The sequence below is a fragment of the Aethina tumida genome, chromosome 1, assembly GCF_024364675.1.
Source record: "Aethina tumida isolate Nest 87 chromosome 1, icAetTumi1.1, whole genome shotgun sequence".
Classification (NCBI taxonomy): domain Eukaryota; kingdom Metazoa; phylum Arthropoda; class Insecta; order Coleoptera; family Nitidulidae; genus Aethina; species Aethina tumida.
The window spans coordinates 59853809-59873737 of NC_065435.1; the positions used below are offsets into that span (position 1 = coordinate 59853809).

General features: G+C 28.0%; 3 protein-coding genes across 8 annotated transcripts in view; 1 reads left to right on the forward strand and 2 right to left on the reverse strand.

The window, feature by feature from the left end:
* Window positions 1–19929, reverse strand: part of LOC109608458 (protein madd-4) — an 88950-nt gene that overhangs the window by 25878 nt on the left and 43143 nt on the right. For 5 of the 6 annotated variants that reach the window (XM_049961528.1, XM_049961527.1, XM_049961525.1 and 2 more), the window contains exons 5-6: window positions 9633–9899; window positions 1021–1165 (exon numbers count right to left, since the gene is read on the reverse strand). In XM_049961528.1, coding sequence (XP_049817485.1) covers window positions 1021–1165; window positions 9633–9899 — 412 coding nt within the window. Of the gene's footprint in view, window positions 1–1020; window positions 1166–9632; window positions 9900–19929 lie in introns of those variants that run through there. The other variant, XM_049961529.1, reaches the window with a different exon arrangement.
* LOC109608514 (uncharacterized) lies at window positions 14723–15628 on the reverse strand. The gene is made up of 2 exons (XM_020024952.2): window positions 15571–15628; window positions 14723–15076 (listed from the first exon to the last, which is right to left on the reverse strand). The coding sequence occupies exons 1-2, from the start codon at window positions 15580–15582 to the stop codon at window positions 14792–14794; spliced, it is 297 nt and encodes a 98-aa protein (XP_019880511.1). The 5' UTR covers window positions 15583–15628; the 3' UTR covers window positions 14723–14791.
* LOC126264289 (uncharacterized) lies at window positions 17077–17968 on the forward strand. The gene is made up of 2 exons (XM_049961539.1): window positions 17077–17093; window positions 17492–17968. Exons 1-2 carry the CDS (start codon window positions 17082–17084, stop codon window positions 17882–17884), a joined length of 405 nt encoding a protein of 134 aa, XP_049817496.1. The 5' UTR covers window positions 17077–17081; the 3' UTR covers window positions 17885–17968.

The window sequence follows — 19929 nt, forward strand, 5'->3', positions numbered from 1 at the left end:
AGTCTCAAAGAAGTTGCATAAACTTTTAAATACTCCATTTCATTATTTGTTTTCGTGAATGAAGAAGTCTTTTTGAAGACATAAGTTTATGCGTTATAAATTTGTAAGTAATTTATATTTAGAAGAATTCAGAAGAAATAACAATGATCTTCTTAAAAAATAATGAGTTAAAAATCTATAATAATAAATTTGAAAGGCAATACTTATGACATATTTGTAGATATTACTTTAATAAAAAAATAATTTAGTACCAAAAAAGAAATTATTATTTTCTCACATGTACTACCAAAATATATTTGAATACTTTTGAAGAACACGTGAATAAATAGTATCTGTAGTTTCATGAACTTCATTATTCATTTTCATGAATGAGAAAGTTTTTCTGAAGACATAAGTTTATGCCTTATTAAATTTGTATGTGATTCAGAAGAAATAATTACGATCTTCTTCAGAAAAAATGAGTCGAAAAGCTGTAACAATGAAATTGAAAAATAAGAACTTCAAAGAGATTTGTGGAAATTACTTTAATAAAAAAATAATTTCTAATTATTATTTTCTCATATGTGCTATCAAAATATATTTGAATACTTTTGAAGAATGGCATCTATAGTTTCAAAGGAGTTGCATGAATTTTTAACATACTACATTCCATAATTTTTTTAGTGAATGAAGAAGACTTTCTGAAGACGTATGCCTTATTAAATTTGTATGTAATTTATATTCGGGAGAATTCAGACAAAACAACTATGGTCCTGGTAAGTAATAACGAGACAAAAAATTATAATAATGAATTCGAAAGACCTGAACATAAAACAGATCTATAGAAATTACGTTTAATAAAAGAACAATTTGTTAGCGTATCGGCCATTTTTCAAAATTTCATTAATAATCTGAAAAAGGAAAACGAACGAACGCAAAAGGCAATAAACTGATGTAAATGCGGCACATCTATTGTGTGTTCCCCTTTTATTTGCAAATCGCCATTCTCCCGTTCATCCCGTTCATTTAATTAGCACTCACCTCCGCCACACGTCTTCGAACAGAGCGAAGTGAACGTCAGCGTCCAATGATAGATCGGCTTGAAGCATGACGAGCCGTCTCCGCCGCACACGCCGCACTCATCGATCTGCTTGCTGGAGCCGATTCTTAAGTCGCATCCCACCTTCTGCAACCGAAAGGAAAAAAAAAACTTTGGCGAATCTCAGACGTGGTTTAATAAGATTTTACGGCAGCCGCACACTTAGGGCTGCGGAGGACGTCTGCGTGTGTGTGATGTGGTTAGATCATATCTGGAGTGTAAGTGCGAAGGGATTGGGTTTAATGTGGTTGCGGGGGTTTTTCGGATGTGGCAGATGATTTTAGGTCTAGACAGCTATAGTGGATAGTCGATTTAATGGGGGGAGATTTCTATTGTTATCTAAAACATTAGACACATAACTTAAACACATAGAAGTGGTTAAGAATAATTGTAATAACAAGAATAGTTTGAAAAATGATTATTTTATATGCAAGGAAAAAAGTCATTAAACAATTGAATAATCTTGCTAATTTTTAAAGACCCTTAAAAATGTAACTAATTTATAATACATCAAATATCAATTTAAAAAAAATTATATCCCAAAAAAAATTTTCTGTTGAATACAAATAATTAATCATGGATTTCAAATGCCACATAACTGAAATACCGAAATCAAATATAAAAAATCAGTATGTTTCAAACACAGGACTCCCAACAGTTAATATGTTTGTAACACAAAGAGCTTTGTGTTTAAAAACGGAATGACGTCTTGTCAAGTAAATGGAAAGCATTTTAATATTTTTTTAAACCTACGAAACAAAGCCTAATATTTTGTATATTATTCATGGGTTTTCTTTTGCACATTTTTTCTATGATGCCGTAAATTATATTATGAATGATTCTATTCAAGTTTGTTTAAAATCTAATGTCAAATTTGTTGATGTAGTTTCTGTTAATAAATGGGCGAATGTTACAAATATTAAAAGAATAATGAAAAATAATGCTTTTGACGTTGTTAATGAATGTGTGCATATAGGTATTTTATTTTTATCTAAATCCTTAATTTAATTATGAATAAATCCCAGCTTTCTGTTAATCCAAATAGTCAAATAAATGAAAAGCTTTTTTTGACGTTCAAACAAAGGCTTAACTTTTATGTTACCCATAGGCTTTTCTTTTGTGGACAATTCCTGCATTGTCAAAAATGATATTATAAAAGCATACATCTTTTAGATGGAATTATTTGTGTACTTTTATATAAAGAATTACAAAAAATAGCTGACATCCATCTAGTACAAAACTCTCTAGTACAAAATTCTTACAGAGGGCGTCTCAGGGTAGATATAACGAGAGGTAAGATGGGCATTAATCTTCCAAATTTTGACATGATCTTTGAGGGATGAGCTTTACTTAATGAAAAACTGACGTATATCAAAAATTAATTAATCCTGCCGAAAATTGCAAGTTTTATAAGCAGAGCATAAATATTTACCATATTTTTTATTTTTTAATTGTTAATTTTTTTACTTATTTATAATAGAATTTCGTTTTTTTTTTTTCGATACAAAAATTTCAAGAATATAATTTTTATTTTTATATATTACTTATTATGTAACAAATATAATTTGTGTAGATTTTGTCAATTAAAAAAAGAAAAATGGAAAATGTTTTGAATGAAATTCAGCAATATAAATTCTATATTCTTATTTGCCTATTTAAAAAATACCACATGGAGAGCCTGAAACAACCATTATGCTGATAAGCTGAAAAGCTTTTTAATTATTTATGTTAATTTGTGACATGTAAAGAATAAAATAGATCAATAAAATTATTAAAACATTCGGTACCAAAAATAAGAAAATATTTTTTCATATCTTGGCTAATAAATGTGGCAATATTTATGTTTTTGCTTATAAAACAGGCTAGTTACGACCAAAGTAATTGATTTTTAATATCATTAGTTTTTTATTAGGCAGGAATAATACATTACATTTAAATAAATCTGAAGAGGACGTAAATAATTTAACGTATTTAAAAGCGCTGTTTATAAATATGTAGTCAATCTAATTTTTGTTTTTCTTTGGGTCGATTCTGTCAATTATGATTTGCATATAGTACAAAATATTTATTTAAATATTTTATAGAATATAAATGTATTAATCTCAATTTAAATTTAGTTTATATTTTGTTTCAAATATAATATCCCGCATTTATGAATGAGTTTATGTTGAGTAATTTATATTAATAGTTGCTTTCAGTGTCTTCTTTTAACTTGTCCATTATTTAATTTAAAACATTAGTTAGTTTTAAATGAATAATTAATGTTTCTAAATAAACTTTAAGTTGGTATTTAATTAAAACGTTTCAACCATAATTCACTGAAAATAAAATTAAATAATCACACGAAAACATAATAAAATATTAAAATGTATACATTACACAAATAAAGGCATTTTGAATATTTATTTTTGCAACGTACAAATTAATTCAAATTAAAACTCAGCTATAATATTTAATGAGCGACAATTTTCATTCGAAAAGTTAACTTCATTGAAAAATCGAAAACCTAATTATCGTTGAATTTTTACGAGAATGTAAACGGCTCAGCAATATAGACGTTTATGAAAACGACACGTTTTATAGAGTTTAATTTTATTTGGTTATCGGTTTTCACATTATGAAGTTGCGCCATAAAATCGTCACAACCTCAACACACTTATTGTTGAATCAACTTTCATAATTCGTGGAAGTTCCGTAACTAGCATTCGTCAGAAAAACGATATTGATAAAGCTGCTTAGAGTTTAGAAAGAAAAGTTGCCGGTTCCGTTACAGTTAATATTGTTGCAGAAACTTTCAGATTCACTGTTACCGAGCTTTCTTCGTTTTTTACTAATATCCACTGCAAATATCTATGCTTATCCTTATACCGAGCCTGTTTATACGTCGCGGTAGGTCAATAATAGATTTGCATGCATTTGACAACGAAACACAAAATGTTTCAAATTTTGAATTTGAATAAACTTTGTTCGTCATACTGTTCCCCATTGCAGTTTAAGTTTATAAAAATTAAGTATGCTTGGTATTGTATTGTTTCTATAAATTTGTGATTGAAAAGTATATGGTGATTTTGCATTTTTCCTCACAAATAAAATTAATTAGATTTAGTAAAAAAAAATGAAATATAAAAAATGCAAATTTAATCTATAACAAATTTATCTATAAAAACAACTATTAATGGAAACGTAGGATTTCATTAATAGTATCTACTAATTAAAAATCAAAGGTCAAATTGGTCAATAAAATCAATTAGCATTAAATAAATGTGTATGTAACGGAAATATACAGGGTGTATTATTCGTTCATTAAATAGTATATTTATAGCCCAAAATTCAATTACTGAAATTAATATTTTGATGATTTTATATTTATAAAAATATTGTTTGTTCACTTACTTTAATATATAAATATTTCTGAGTGGACGTTTTAGAAATACTTAACAATAAAATATTTTTATGTTATTTTATAATGCCACACAGTTCCGATATTTCGATTATTTTTGTTTTCTAACAAGAAATTTCATCACAAGATTTAATGGATGTAATTCTAATTTTTAATTCCTGATTGTAATTCTAATTTTTAATTTCTGATTGTAATTTTTATAAAAATATTATTTGTACAGTCTCTTTCATTTCATCATAAAATTTAATAATTGTAATTATAATTTTTAATTTCTAATTGTTATTTTTATAAAAATATTGTTTGTTCAGTCTTCTGAATATATAAGTATTACTGAATGACCGTTTTAGAAATACTTAAGATTAAAATATTTAATTTGTTATTTCATAATGCCACACAGTACCGATATTTCGATTATTTTTGTTTTCTAGCAACAAATTTCATCACAAAATTTAATAATTGTAATTCTAATTTTTAATTTCTAAATGTTATTTTTATAGAAATATTGTTTGTTCAGTCTATTTAATATATAAATATTTCTGAGTGAACATTTTAGAAATACTTAAACATTAAAATATTTAATTTGTTATTTTATAATGCCTCATACTTCGGATATTTCCATTATTTTTGTTTTCTAACAATAAATTTCATCACAAAATTTAATGATTGTAATTTTAATAAACCTTAATGAAACTAATGAGTGAAGTATAAAACACAACAAAATAATCTTTTTTTACCAAATTTTCTTCAAAAAGGGAAGAAGTTACAAATATTTAAAAGCATTTATGATATCTAGGTACAAATTGATCTTTATAAGATGGAATAAATTAATCAAAATCTCATTAAAATTGTGTCATACCAGGTTAAATAAAAACACCTTTTTACAAAAATTTGCTACCCCTTAATTTATAACAAATTAATAATGAAAATATAATTTCTTAAAATAAATACACCTTTTTACCATATTTTGTTCAAAGACACCAAAAATAACGGTTTAAACGTACGTTAAGTATCATATGAGTTGTCTTCTTCAATCTACAAAAAATTAATAATCAAAATATAGTTTTTGAAAATAAATGTTGCTATAAAAAATTCGTTTTCACCAAATCTTGGTTAAAATATGAATAATAAAGGATATGGTTAGATTAATGATCATTTTTACAAAATTATGTTAAAAAAAAAAACAAGAAACAAAAAGGTTATTTATATTGGTTTAAAAGTACCACATGCACTGGATCATATAACCAAAATTTAATTTCTTGTGTGAAAAAACACTTAACGTTGTTGTGTGAGTTACGTTCTTCAATCTACAACAAATGAAAGATATGAATCTAGTTTTATAAAATAAAAACTATTTATGAAAAAAAGCCCCTTCAATCTACAATAACTTAATTATTAAAATCTATTTTCTTAAGATAAAAAATTCTTTTCACAAAATTTTGCTCAATGAATGGCTGAACTACAATTTCTTATAAAAAACATTTTCAAACATTTTTGCACAAGATGATCAGAAATAAAAAGTTTCATTTACAACAAATTAATTAAAGTAAAAACTCCTTTTCATCATATTTTCCTCAAAGAGACTACAAATAAAAAGGTTACAACTGTTTAAACGTAGGCTAAGTATCGTAATATGTAATTTATTTACATTTAATTTAATTTAATTTCATATTAATCTAATTGGGGCATCGACAAATAAGGCAACTTATGTATTTCCGTAAATATCAGTTAAATGTGCGAATTGATAGTTAAACGAGCGAAATTCAAGTCAGCCGGATCGCAAAACCCGTCAAATTTAAATGAAACGTCCGCAATCGATAAATGTTTTGTCATGTTGTAATAATTCCATATTCGATATCTGAAAAGCCATACCCTGAATCGCACCAGTGATTTATATTTGATTGCCGATCTCAATGACCCCAATTCATTCATGCGTGGCGGCGGATCCTTCATGTTGGTACAACGTACACCGTCGCATGAATATTCAAGTGCACAGTGTTCAAATGCTGAGCATGACAAGGTGCCACCCTTAAATCACTCTCGCATTTATCAAGTCGCTTGAAAAAAGAAAATGTTCGGATTTAACTTACACGCGGGGAATTAACCGGAGATGGCTGTCAAAATAATCTTGGCATTCGGTTGATACCGGAGGAAACGACTTGTAAAAGCTGACGTCGAACATCAAAACATAATTGTAAAGTCGCATTAATTGGATTAATACGATGTGCAGTTGCGTTTAATATAGTTGGATAAATATAATTCTTTGTGTCCAAATTGTTTGATTTTAATTATTGCAATTTAATTAATTAGCATTCTAAATGTTTAGAATGTAATATATTATGTTAAATTATAAATTTAAATTATGTTGAAAATGTAAAATTATGGTAACTCCATCACTAATTCAATAATGAAATAATTTGATATATATTTACAGTTCGATTGTTTCATCAAAAATATGTATTACATCGTTGTAATTGTGTAAACGGTAATATAATGATTAATATTTTTAGATTTTAAAAGGTGACGTCGATTAATGAAATAAACATGTAACAGAATTTTTAAATTATTAATTCGTTTCACTTTATTACATGTGAATTTAATTCAGTTGTGCGTAAATAATTTATTTTACAACTAAACACGTTATATTTTAATTGTTATATGTCGATCAGATGAATTTCAATTTAAAATATTTTTAAATCTGGATTAAAGGAACTTATTCAATTTTAAATTACACATAAACAAATTAAATCATCACTTTTTACAATTAAAATGTGTACTTTTGACCTTTTTTTAGTCAGAACAATAAATAAATCGACTACTAAAGTGTCAAAACTGCGCCTTCACCAAATTTGTACATACATATGTTTATGTAATCAATTTTTTAAAATTCATATCTGTTAAACATAAAGAATCAATGTAATACTTTTACATATATATTTAATAAAAATTTATATTAATATTAAAAAAAAGTTATCAAAATTCTTTAATTCTTTATACTTCGTGAAATTAATAATTAAATATTAATATGTATTCGATATTATTTTAATAATAATAAAAGGAGTAATTAATTGTTATATTATTATACTTTTTATATATTACAAATAATTTATTTTCTATAAACTATTATCTTGACAATAATTGTTTAGATTTTAAACATTAAATTTTATTTTTAGTGAAGATTAAACATTTTTTTAAATTTATTTTATTCGTTGGTTTTAATATATTTAATTTAATTTATTTTAATTATTTTTTATAATAATTGTTTTTAATTGTAATATGGTTCATAAATTAAAAATTATATTTTATTCGGAATAATAACAAAATTAATTGCAAATATGTCACTAATCAATACTATGCGCATTCACCATAATTGAACATGATATTTTGGAAAATGTAAATTTAAATTAATTTCAAATTAAATTAAATTCAATTGCAAGTGTATCTTGTTAGTGTGTTAGTGTTGTCACTATATTAAAATCTGTAATCCCTGTAATAAAATATTTTTGTAATAATTATTAATTACAATATTACATTATACATAGTATTGGCCATAATTATACCAACTTATTAAAAATTAAAGTAATTTAAGAAATTAATGTTAATAAGGCATATGTAACATATAATTTACTTACTTTATGTTTTATTATTACATAAAAAAAATATTATTCCTTAAAAAAATAATTCTTAATTTTAGGGTGGACATAAATATAGCAACTTTTATTTTTAAACGTCTTTTTATTTTTACTTCTTAATAGTGGCATAGACACAATCAGTTTGTTAATATAGGATATTTCTATATTTTTACAAATTTCACTAAATGACCCGATGTTCATTTAAATTTTGAGAGATATTGGGAGCCTTATTAATGATATCTTTGACTTTGTCTTTGACCACCTTAGACTTGTGTTTTGGATTGTTGGCATCGTTTCGTATATGAATTGTACTAAAATGTTATTTGATTTCGACGATTTTCTATTCGATGTGGATCTACACCCAACACAAATAATCAACCCTATACTATACCATAATATATAACCATAATGAGTCTCCCACCATATTTAACAACAAGAAAAATAATCGTTTTATTCAATCTAGATCTTACAGAACATTTCGCAAAGAAAATACCATCATTTCCAAACAAGTTGAATTTAAACTCATCACTAAAAAGTACTTGTATTTACTGTTCTATTGAGCAATGAATCTTCAAATTCTCCTAAACCTTCAAATTTTTTTAAAGAAGCGGTTTTTTTGCAGGTTTGCATGAAAACAAACCAGCATCCACCAAACTTCTTACAGTCCTTGTACTGATATTAATCAGGCCCATTTCCTCGAGATTGGCTTTTATGTGAGTTGACTCCTGAAATGGATTGTTTTTTGTCATGCGAATTATACATTTGTCCGTTTTTTTGGAGGTCTTCTGTACTCGTCTAGAATTTTTAGTAGCTTCCACTTGCGCAGTAATTTGACAATACATAAACAATAATTTCTATAATTTTGTTAAAACCAAAGAAATGTACACAGTTTTTAAAGGATAAGGAAAAGTTGACAAAACGTAACGTTCGTATAAACTGTCAACAAAAGTATAAATTATTAAACATTCTGACTTAAAATTAAAAGTATTTTTTATAAAAAAATTGTGTAATAAATTCTTCTAATTATGGCCACTGCTGTATGTATATAATTAATGTAATGTTTGTAATATTTAATATTATTAAATTAATTAGCAAATATTAATTTTTCATAATTTAAAATTCATTACTTTCTGGCCTTACTTTTAAACCCATTTAATACCTAAAAATTTCTGTAGTATTGTATTTTACTAATAACCTAAACTACTTAAAATACAATGTAATATTGTTTAAGCAGTATTTACTATTTTATAAATTATATTGATATGAATAAATTTCAAATTTAAACAGTTAAAAACAAATTAATATATTTTTCATTTTATAAAATACTATTTTGAGTATTACATTAACATTTTTCAAAATTTAAATTCATATGGTGGCGATTTAAATTGCGTAAATCTACAATTTATTTGTTTAAACCAACATGTTTATTTTTCAATTTTATTCTCATACATAGAGTTGGCTCCGCTTTTTAAAAATGAGATTAAATGTTTAATTTTAATGTCGAAACGGTCCGCTTGTTCATTACCTGACAGATCCCATCAATGCACATGTCCAAACTTCCCGGCCTGCACCTGGTCCCGTCGTGCACCTTATCCGCCAGATTCGTGATCACCACCACCTGATGATGGTCCTGCGTGATCTCGTTCTCGCTGACCGGACTGCCGACGCAGGTCAGCGTGCACGGTTTCTCGTCTTCGTAATGGGGTGTCCATTCGTAAAACAGGCCCTTGTACGGGCTCTTGTTGAACGCCTGACACTGGTCCATGCGAAAGTCCCGGCTATCGGGACAGGCCTGGAACAATACAAAAACGCTCGTTAGTCCCGGTATCGGCGACAATGGCCCTTTCGCCCACACCGACTTGCGGTGCGGATAATTTCGTTAACTGGGTGCAGTTAATGGGCCGCGGCCTCCGACAGATTACAAGGTTTTTCATGTAAACCGGCGGAATGTTTGCTGCGCATTCACGCCAATACACGGAATTAACTATTGCAATTAAATTAACCGATGGATGCATGAGGCGAGCAAATTTATTATACACGTTATAATAAAAGAAATACATGTTACTTTAAAATATATATTTTAGGACAATTATTATTATATTGTGCATAATTTGCATACTAATAATTATTTATAGGACCGAAATTATGCATATAGTAACATATTTTTGGAATCAATACAGAGTTTTGAACTTATTTTGTATTTAAATGATTTTTTAAAATTTTCTTTTAACATTAATTTAATTAAATTAATCTATTGTGATTAAAAATGTGCGTTTCTTAAACAAGTTTTAACTATATAAAAAACACATGTAATTAATCAATAACTGACGCAATTAATTATAAATCAGGACAATATTTTAACAAATGTTTTTTAATTGTGGCATGACAATTGTTAATAACAATTTGTCACACATTTTAAAATTTAATATTTTTTAAGACTATATTATTTCCTGTAATGTCTGTACATTTTATAATATATTTATTAATTAGGTTAAAGTTATTTTTCAGTTACCAAATATATAAATATTATTTTTACGCACTATTTCAAATAAGGAAGAAAAAGTGGAAGAAATAAATAAATGTATAAAACAACATGATACCATAATCGACGTGAAATAACTTTTAAATATCTTAAAAACACACGATTAATTAATATAACATTAAATACTCTGACAAACCTGAATGAATAAGTCACTGTTAATTAGAATGTTAATAATTATTGCCACAAATGTTTATTTAACAGTGACTTTAAACAATATATTATAGTAATATTTGGGATTTAATGACTATTTGTCACATATTTTATAATTTAATATACTTTTAAGACTATGTTTTTCCCTGTAATATCCGTATACTTTATTATTTATTTATTACTTAGTATAAAGTTATTTTCAGTTACCAAATACATAAAGATTATTTTAACGCACTTCAAACAAGTTCAAATAAGGAAGAAAAAAATAGAAGAAATAAATAAATCTATAGAATAACATGAAACTATAATGGACATGGAATAAGAAGTTTTAAATTTCTAAAATACATAAGATTGTTGTTGTTACTAAATTAAAATTTAGTAACAACTGATTCAATTGATGATAAATATGAACAATATTTTAACAAATATTTATTTAACAGTGACTTTAAATAATATATGAAGTTTAATATTTTTAAGACTATGTCATTCTTTGTAATGTTCTGTATATTTTATTAAATATTTATTACTTAGTATAACGTTCATATTCGCTTGCAAAATACATAAATATTATTTTTACTCGTTTCAAACCATGTCGAATAAGGGAGAAAGAGTTGAAAGAAAAAATAAATAAATAATACAGCATGAAACAATAATCGACGTGGAAAATGAGAAACCACTGGGTGTTGTTCCATCTAATCTTCTATGAGTTATTATGTAATTTAATTTGAAAAGCTTGTTGCCCGCTATTTTTATAAGTAAAACATTATAAATCTTCCGGCCGGGAGAGCATAGAGATATGAACTTATTATTTAGTCTGTTTAGAAATTATTCACATTCGCGGAATAACTTTGTTGGTGGAGAGCTATTAAAACAGGACTTCGCCATGATTTATTTTAACACTGTAAGTGGGTTTTATTAATTTAATTTCGCATTACGCTTGTTCTCTGTGAAAAAAATTAATTTTAATTAAATTTTTTATGGAGATGAAAAACATTCATGCCGTACAAAATAAGTGGTCTTGTTATGAAGTTTTGCATTACAATGTTGAAGTGAGAATTATATTTCATAATTTCCGTCTTAATTGCTACTGCTGACTCTTCAGGGCTCCGCCGACGACAATTATTAAAATTACAAAAATGGCGTGCGATTATTAAAATTTAATTTTTAATACCGGCATGTTCGAACGAGGAAACGACAAATTAAATCGATCTTCGTTAATGGCAAGTACACGAAGAACGGGGCGGCGGAAGATTGACTTTGCGTAAGCGGATCGGCGCGAAGCGAAGTGAAGCAAGGTCAACAGCAACGCGTTTAACATGTCACAGCACAAAAACGACATCGACAAATCGGCGAAATCTTGTCGTATCGGGCGACGCCCAATCGACGAGGAATGCTATCCTTGTACTTGGACGAGGTCCACACGGAAGACTTTCACGGCACGGTATAAATAAATAAAGCGAGTTAAGTTCATGACCAATAGACGATTTTATGACTTATCTGGTTGCAAAAAACACATAATTATTTAATAGATATTATACAAATCATATTATTCGCAGGAATTATTTATCACATCTGACTTTGCGTTTATGTCATTGTTGCACATTTAATTAAACGTGATTTTGCATTTAAATTGTTTGTTCAACAAACATACCAGTGTGTGTGTGTTTATTTGTAGGCTAAATTATTTTTTACACATTACATTTGACAAGTAAATTTAATGTGGCAACACTTTTGAATGTGTAATATCTACATACAAGTTAACTTTTAAATATTTTCTTTAAATTTAAAGCCTCAAACAAAGATTAAATTTATCAAAAAACTGGTTAAGAAATGTCATATTTATTTAATGATATATGCAGGATTTAGAAATTTCATATAATATATATATTGAAAAAATTTATTTATTACTTACTATAAGATTCATATTCGCTTACAAAATAAATATTATTTTTACTTGGTTCAAACTATTTCAATGAGAGAGAAAGAGTTGAAGAAAGAAATAAATAGATTGAAGAGAAGAACAATTAAATTTATGTATTTTGTTAGCGAAAATGATATTATACTGTATACACTAAGTAACAAATATATAATAAAATATACATGTATTACAAAGAATAACAATATGACAATTAGTCTTTTAACGTAGAATATTTCGATGATAAATATTAATTTAAATATAAAGCCACTGTTAAAAAAACATTTTCATTAATTTCTAAAAATAATTAGCACTGACTTTATCATTCACGTTTGTCAGATTATTCTATATTATTTTATTAAATAACCTCTTCTAAGAATATTTAAAGTTTTTCATTCCTCATTTCATGTTAAATTATATAAGTGTGTCACAAAGTAATATTTGTGTATTTGGTAATTGAATGAAAACTTTATACTAAGAAGTAAATATATTACAAAATATATAAATGCATTGTAAACAGTAAATCAGTTTTAAAAATACATTAATTTTTATAGTTTATGACAAAGTGTTATTAAACCTCAAATATTTCCATTAGATAATATTCAAAGCTACTATAAAAAAAAAACATTGTTAAACTATTGTTTTTATTTATGATCAATTGTCGTTGCTATATTTTCAATAATTTCTAACATTAATTATTAATTTTCTGATGAGTAGTAATTTTATCCCACAAGTTTATTTATATTATATTATTAAAATACGTGTTTTTAAGATATTTAAAACTTTTTATTTCACTTCAATTCTTGTTTGATGTTAAATTATATATTTATTTATTTCATCTACTTTTTCTTTCTTATTTGAACTTAAAATAATCATTATGTATTTGGTAGGTGAATAATAAGTTTATACTGAGTAAGAAATATATTATAAAATATATAAAACCATTACAGAGAATAACTCTGTCTTAAGAACACATTAGATTTTAAAATTTATGGCAAATTTTCATCAAACCACAAATATTTTTATAGTATAGTAAAACACTGTTAAAGAACATTTGTTAACTTATTCCTCTTATTTTAAAAATGAGTTAGTTGTTACTACATTTATATTATTTCTTATTTGAAGTGTGCAAAAATAATATTTATATATGTGAATTATAAATCATTATTTCTAACAAAAAAGATTAATTTTCTGAGATTATATTACTAAATATTTTTAATATATTTTTTGTTTATTTGACAAACATACTAGTGTGGTTAAATTAATTTAATTAAACAAATTTAATGTACAAATGTTTTTAATGTTTAATTAAATATTATAAACATTAAGTCAACTTCTAATTTTTTTTCTAAATTTGAACCCTCCAACAAAGATTAAGTTTGTCAAAAAACTTAAAATTGTTAAGAAATGTTTTATTTAATATGATATGTACCATTTAAAAAATTGAAGTAATAAATTAGAATTGTATTAAATCTATTATAATTTCATGTATGTGGAAATTAAAAAAATAATTAATAATTATTAATATCATAACTTTTTTATTTATAATTCTATTTTAATGAATATGTCAAAAGAAAATAAAAATGTTATGAGTGTATATTTTTCCCAAGTAAAAAGAATATAATCATATAATATATGTATTTCTGCTTTTATTGTTATATTGATGTAGAAATAGCAGCAAACCGTTTTATATTTTATACCTCTTTTCACCATGCAGTTAGTTTCGACGACGTCGGAGTAAGAAATCGTTAAATTTTTCCGCACATTTATGTTGCTCTACACGTACAATTAATTTAGGTTGGTCGATCTATCCATTAAGCTTATATGATTAGTGTCATTGAAATAATGTGTCGACATATTCTTTTATAACCTGTTTGATTTTCCGAATAGAATGTTTTTTTTACGCGCCAATAATCTCCATCTCCGACAACGTTATCAGACGTTGCCTAATGAGCGTTATTAAAAAAAACGATGAATATTCATCTCGTCACCATTCAATTAAACAGCGTTTCTAGCGTTCAACAAAGATTTATTAAATTATATATTTTACAAGAAACAACACATCCACACTCAAATCCTAATGGCCGTAGATCCATGGTTTGTAGGATCCGTCGTCGTGCAATTTCTCGTTGATGTCGGGAATCCATTGACCTTCGAGACCGCTTCCAGGGGCAAGAAGTCCGTGTCCTCCCCAAAGACCGGCTCCCAGACCGGCGCCCCAAATGCCGCCGTGTCCCAGAGCAATGGCACCTGGTGCCACGGAGGCATGGATGGCACCGGCTGGACCAGCTATCACGGCACCGCCGAGGCCGTGGATACTGGCACTGGCTACTGCCAACACTACTGCGAATACTACCAGCGACTAAAACGCACAATGGCGATTGAAATAAAGTAGTAATCATGATCATGATGATGATGATGACGATGATGATGACAGGAATAGTTTATTAAAAACAAAAGGATAATTTTGAATACGAATAATACGAAATAAACTATTAATTAAAGCCTAAGGACATATTTAAAATCTGCTTGCTGGTGGGCAAAGTGAGCTCAAAACTTTAGCTAGTATCAAAATATATGATTAATAAATTAAATTATTGATTGTTTAACCTGTTTGGCCACTGCAATTAGATTAAGATTAACTATGCAAGGTCAGGGTAAAACAGTTGGATCAACAACTAGCAAAAAAAACATATGCATATTAAGAATTCTACCACTTCCGTTTTAATTTGTATAAATTAAATAACCAGTACGCGACAATATTTCCTATTTTTAAATATTAAAAATTGTTAAGAAAAAATTTTTTTTCGTATTATATTTTCAAAATTATATTAGAAAAACCACATCAATGCTTACCAAACGGTTCATTTTGTAGTTTCTTGTCTAACTTAAGTTGAACGTATGACAAAGGCATTAGTTGCAGTACATTATATACTTGTGACAATAACCTTGCACACCCAAGTCCTCCCTTTAGAATGTACCATTTATGTAACGAGAAAAAAACATTTGAAAATGAGAAAATTGCTATTAAATATGCGATCAACCGCTTGAAGAAATGCATAATATATCGATCACACTAATAGTCATACCATAAAAAAATGCCATTTGCATTCAACGAACTTTTCCTATGCATATGATCTGATGCAGTTAAAGTAACACCGTGAAGAATGTTGTGTGTTACAATAAGATTAAATTTTTAAGCGGAGTTTTAATTAAAATAAAGGTACGTTTTTACACGTTAAATTTTTAATACACGCTCACATGGTTTTATGAGTATCAAAAGTGCCATTATATTAGTATTCTTAAAACCATTTTGTTTTTAACCATATTAATTTTTAATTGAAATTCATTTAGTGATAGGTAGCCTTGTACAGGATCCACCCTTTCCTCTCAACTTCTCTCAATTTAGATGTTTCATTACATTTTCTTTGACTTATCTTAAATTTTCCTTCTTTCCCCTTGTGAGTTTCCCATGTAATATTTCCCTTTAAAGTTATCTCTTTTGCTCTAACTTCTTTCTACACTTTGTTTCTCTTGCGCATTTTCCGCCACACAAATTTATTCGTAATTATTGATTTACTATTTTAAAGTCCATATTGTTGTAATGTTACTTCTAAAAATAAGCCTATTTTATTATATTTTTTTGACCGGTTTTATATTTATATTTTTATGAAATATAATATAAATTGTAATCTTATTATTATTTATTTAATATAAAACACAATGTGGGTTTCTATTATACTAATGTTCGTGTATTATTTATCTATTCCATACTTCATTTATGATTTACTTTGTTCAGTTATCAATATTAATAAATTGCGAGTGTATATTTTAATTGAATAATAAAATAAATATTAATATAGAAGCATGTACAATAATTTAACAACCAATACAAATATTAAGTATCATTTACATATAATGGTCAACAAAATGGGGATTTATAGCTGAAATTAAATGGATTAACATGTTTTACAGTTATTGGTAACCAAAAATATCCAAACACGAATAAAATTCATAAACCTATATGATATTTATTTTTTCTTTATGAAAAAAAATTGGTCGTTGACCTCCAAAAACTGTTGAGGAATCGAGATAGAACTATTACTGTTATTAATGATCCCATACTCCAGCATCGTCCAAATAATCTAAATAAAATACAAATTAAGATTCTGAAAAATTCAAATTTCATCACGGACCATTTTCAAACGGCTTTGTTCCTAAATGTATGCTTCTTCGTATCCAAAATTGATTAAAAATCGTTTCCCACGTCTGTGCCATAAATTCGGTGTATCAAGGTTAGGAATGAAATATATAAAGAAATCGCAACATTGAGAAGCCAGTAGTGCATTCAACCGTGTCCATCAAAAATGAAATTTACGGTAAGCATGTGTAAAATTGTTTGTTTAAATACGTAGAATTGTTGTTTGGTTGGGTTAGGCTGTAATTTTTTACTGAAACACCTTAGATTTCATAATAATTGCTTTGAATTGAGGGACTTCCCTCAAATTATTTTTTTATTACGAATTATTTGAAAATAGTTTACTGATTATTGTTGCTATTATCGATAAGGAACAATGTAGTGTCTTTTACTATAATTTATTCTAATACGATTAAGGTAACTTTTTTAAGTTTTTTATTTTGTTGTTTGTTTGTGTTACGTTTCTCACATAATTTATTCAATTGATAAATGACTCCTAGACAATTGATTTGAATTAATTATTCGTTTATATGTAGCAGTAGTATTAGTATGTCAATTCATAAACGTTTTGATTTTCAGATAGTAGCTTTGTTCGCCATTTTGGCCTACGTCCATGCTGGTGTAATCGTAGCCCCGTCGGCTCAGGTAATCCAGGGCCCCAGCACCAGAACCACAGTCGTAGGTCCAGACGGTAGCGTAATCGTCGCCAACCAGCCTGGTGGCCAAATTGTCACCGACGGCGTATCCTCCGTTGTCTCTCAAGACGCCCCTGCCGCCGCCGTTTCCGGTGCTGTCGAAGGAATCGTCGAACAAACCGTGCCCCTAGCCCAACCGGTCGTACCGGTGGCTGTGGCCGAACCAGTTGCAGCCGTGGCCGATCCTCTTGTGTCCGTTGCTCAACCCGTCGTTCCTGTGGCCGAGCCCGTGGTTGCTGAAGCCGTGGTTCCCGAAGCTGTTGTTGAAGTTAACTAATAAATTATTTATTGATCGATTTTGGACTTTCCTTGACTGGACTTTGATACAGATGTTATTGTAATACAGCAAAATTATGATGTATTTGTTGTATTATTCATGCGTTTCATCCTTCATCTAACAATCTTCAATGAATCAAATTTTAAAATTCATGTTGGTTGTCTACCACAAGATTCAAGATATCTTATAAATATCTTTTTCAATTTTTAAAATTGATTCTCGCTGCTTGTAATCAGTATAACGAGTCTGTAAATTCCAAATAATTAACGATAAGTCTCCAAAGATTAAAAGAAATATAAGAAAATTTCAGATGTCAATATTTACAATCATTTTTTTCTTGTTAATTGCTGTACTTCTTAAATTTCTTATCGTTATTAAAAATTCTACCAGTTTTACAATTTTAAAATTAAAATCCGTTGTAGCAATGAGAATATTTTTTTGATAAACTATTCACCTTTTGTTGGTTCATTATTTTAGACGAATGGTTTTAATTAAAAAAAAGAATAATTTTGATTAATGTCCTGTGAAATTGAAGCTGTTTTTGATTATCTTTGAATACTCCTTTTCTCTTGTGTAAACCTTATTATCAGCTTTATTTGCCTTTTCATCCTATTTAATTATCCCATTTGCGATTTCCAGAAACGTGTCCCGCTTTATTACCTCTTAAATTAATTAAACTGAAATACCCAATTATGCAACTTCGTTGTTAATTTCTCATCAAAATTAAACAAGCAATAAATCAAAATCTTTTTAACTAAAAATAATTTATTTCATAAAATATATTCAAGTCCAGTCACATTGCGAAATCCTCATCATTACCATCCCAAGCTTGGCCTGTAGGAGCCGTCGTCGTACAATTTCTCGGTAATATCAGGAATCCATTGTCCCTCCAATCCAGAACCGGGCTCACCCAAAAGTGGTGCACGTCCGGGAGCCAATAAAGACGATCCCAACAGTGGACCGGCCAAAGCGACTGGTCCGGCTCCGGTGACAATTCCGGACGGTCCTATAACGGTGGCACCGAGAGATGGAGCCAAAGCGATGCCGCTGGCGTTGACATACGCAACGCCAATAAGAAGGACTGTGATGACCTGAGAAAGGTGTTTTGTGTAGACTGTGGGTCAACGTGAATTGAAATTCGTGTTATGTTAATTGTTTAAGTTATGCGAGATAAATGTTGTGGATCAAAGTAAGAACGAAGGTTTCGAGGGGATGGAATGTCTCGCTGTACCCGTGTAATGGATGGACGAGAACGTGGTCAGTAACGCAATTTAGTGATGCGGGAGATGATAATATGAGGTCCTCGGGACGTTAGCAAAGTCGGGGAGAGAATTTCATAAATCAGATGACAACGGGGTCCACAATAAACAATGGTATGGGAGTAAACCAAATCGTTAACAATATCGATCCTTACCAATTTAATAATAAATATTCTATTTCTGAAATGAAACAGTTTTATTCATTTTTTTCTTCATTTAAAAAATTAAAAAGTATGAATCGTTTATATAACTAGAAATAATTAAATATTTTACAAATAACTGAATATTTTAACAATCGATTAAAAAATAGGTACCCTCGTACCAATAAAAAAAATCATAATTTCTCTTCGATTGTGGATGTAATTTTGAAAGATGAACAAATATTGTGGACTTTTCCGTGAAATTTTTGGACATGGATTTTGTGGCACGTGAATTATAATCCACTTTATACCGCCTACACAGTAATTACACTTCGAGTAAGTTCAAAGACATAAATTCAGATAAACAAGATTTATGCATCCCAATATTCGGCCATCTGTTCCATTCCAAAAACCCCAAAGCAATGAATAAAATCAAAAAAGAAAAGCTCGCGGCACCCCGTCACTAAACATATTCCAAAGATAGCAATATCGTAAATCGACACACTGGAAACTCATCTTAATCCACTCCACACCGACCACTAAAACCGCACGAGAAACACTTGTCGACTTACCAATTTGTTCATCGTGTATAGAGACTATAATAGAGACTATAAACACGGGATTTGTTATTTGGTTTTATAGTGCC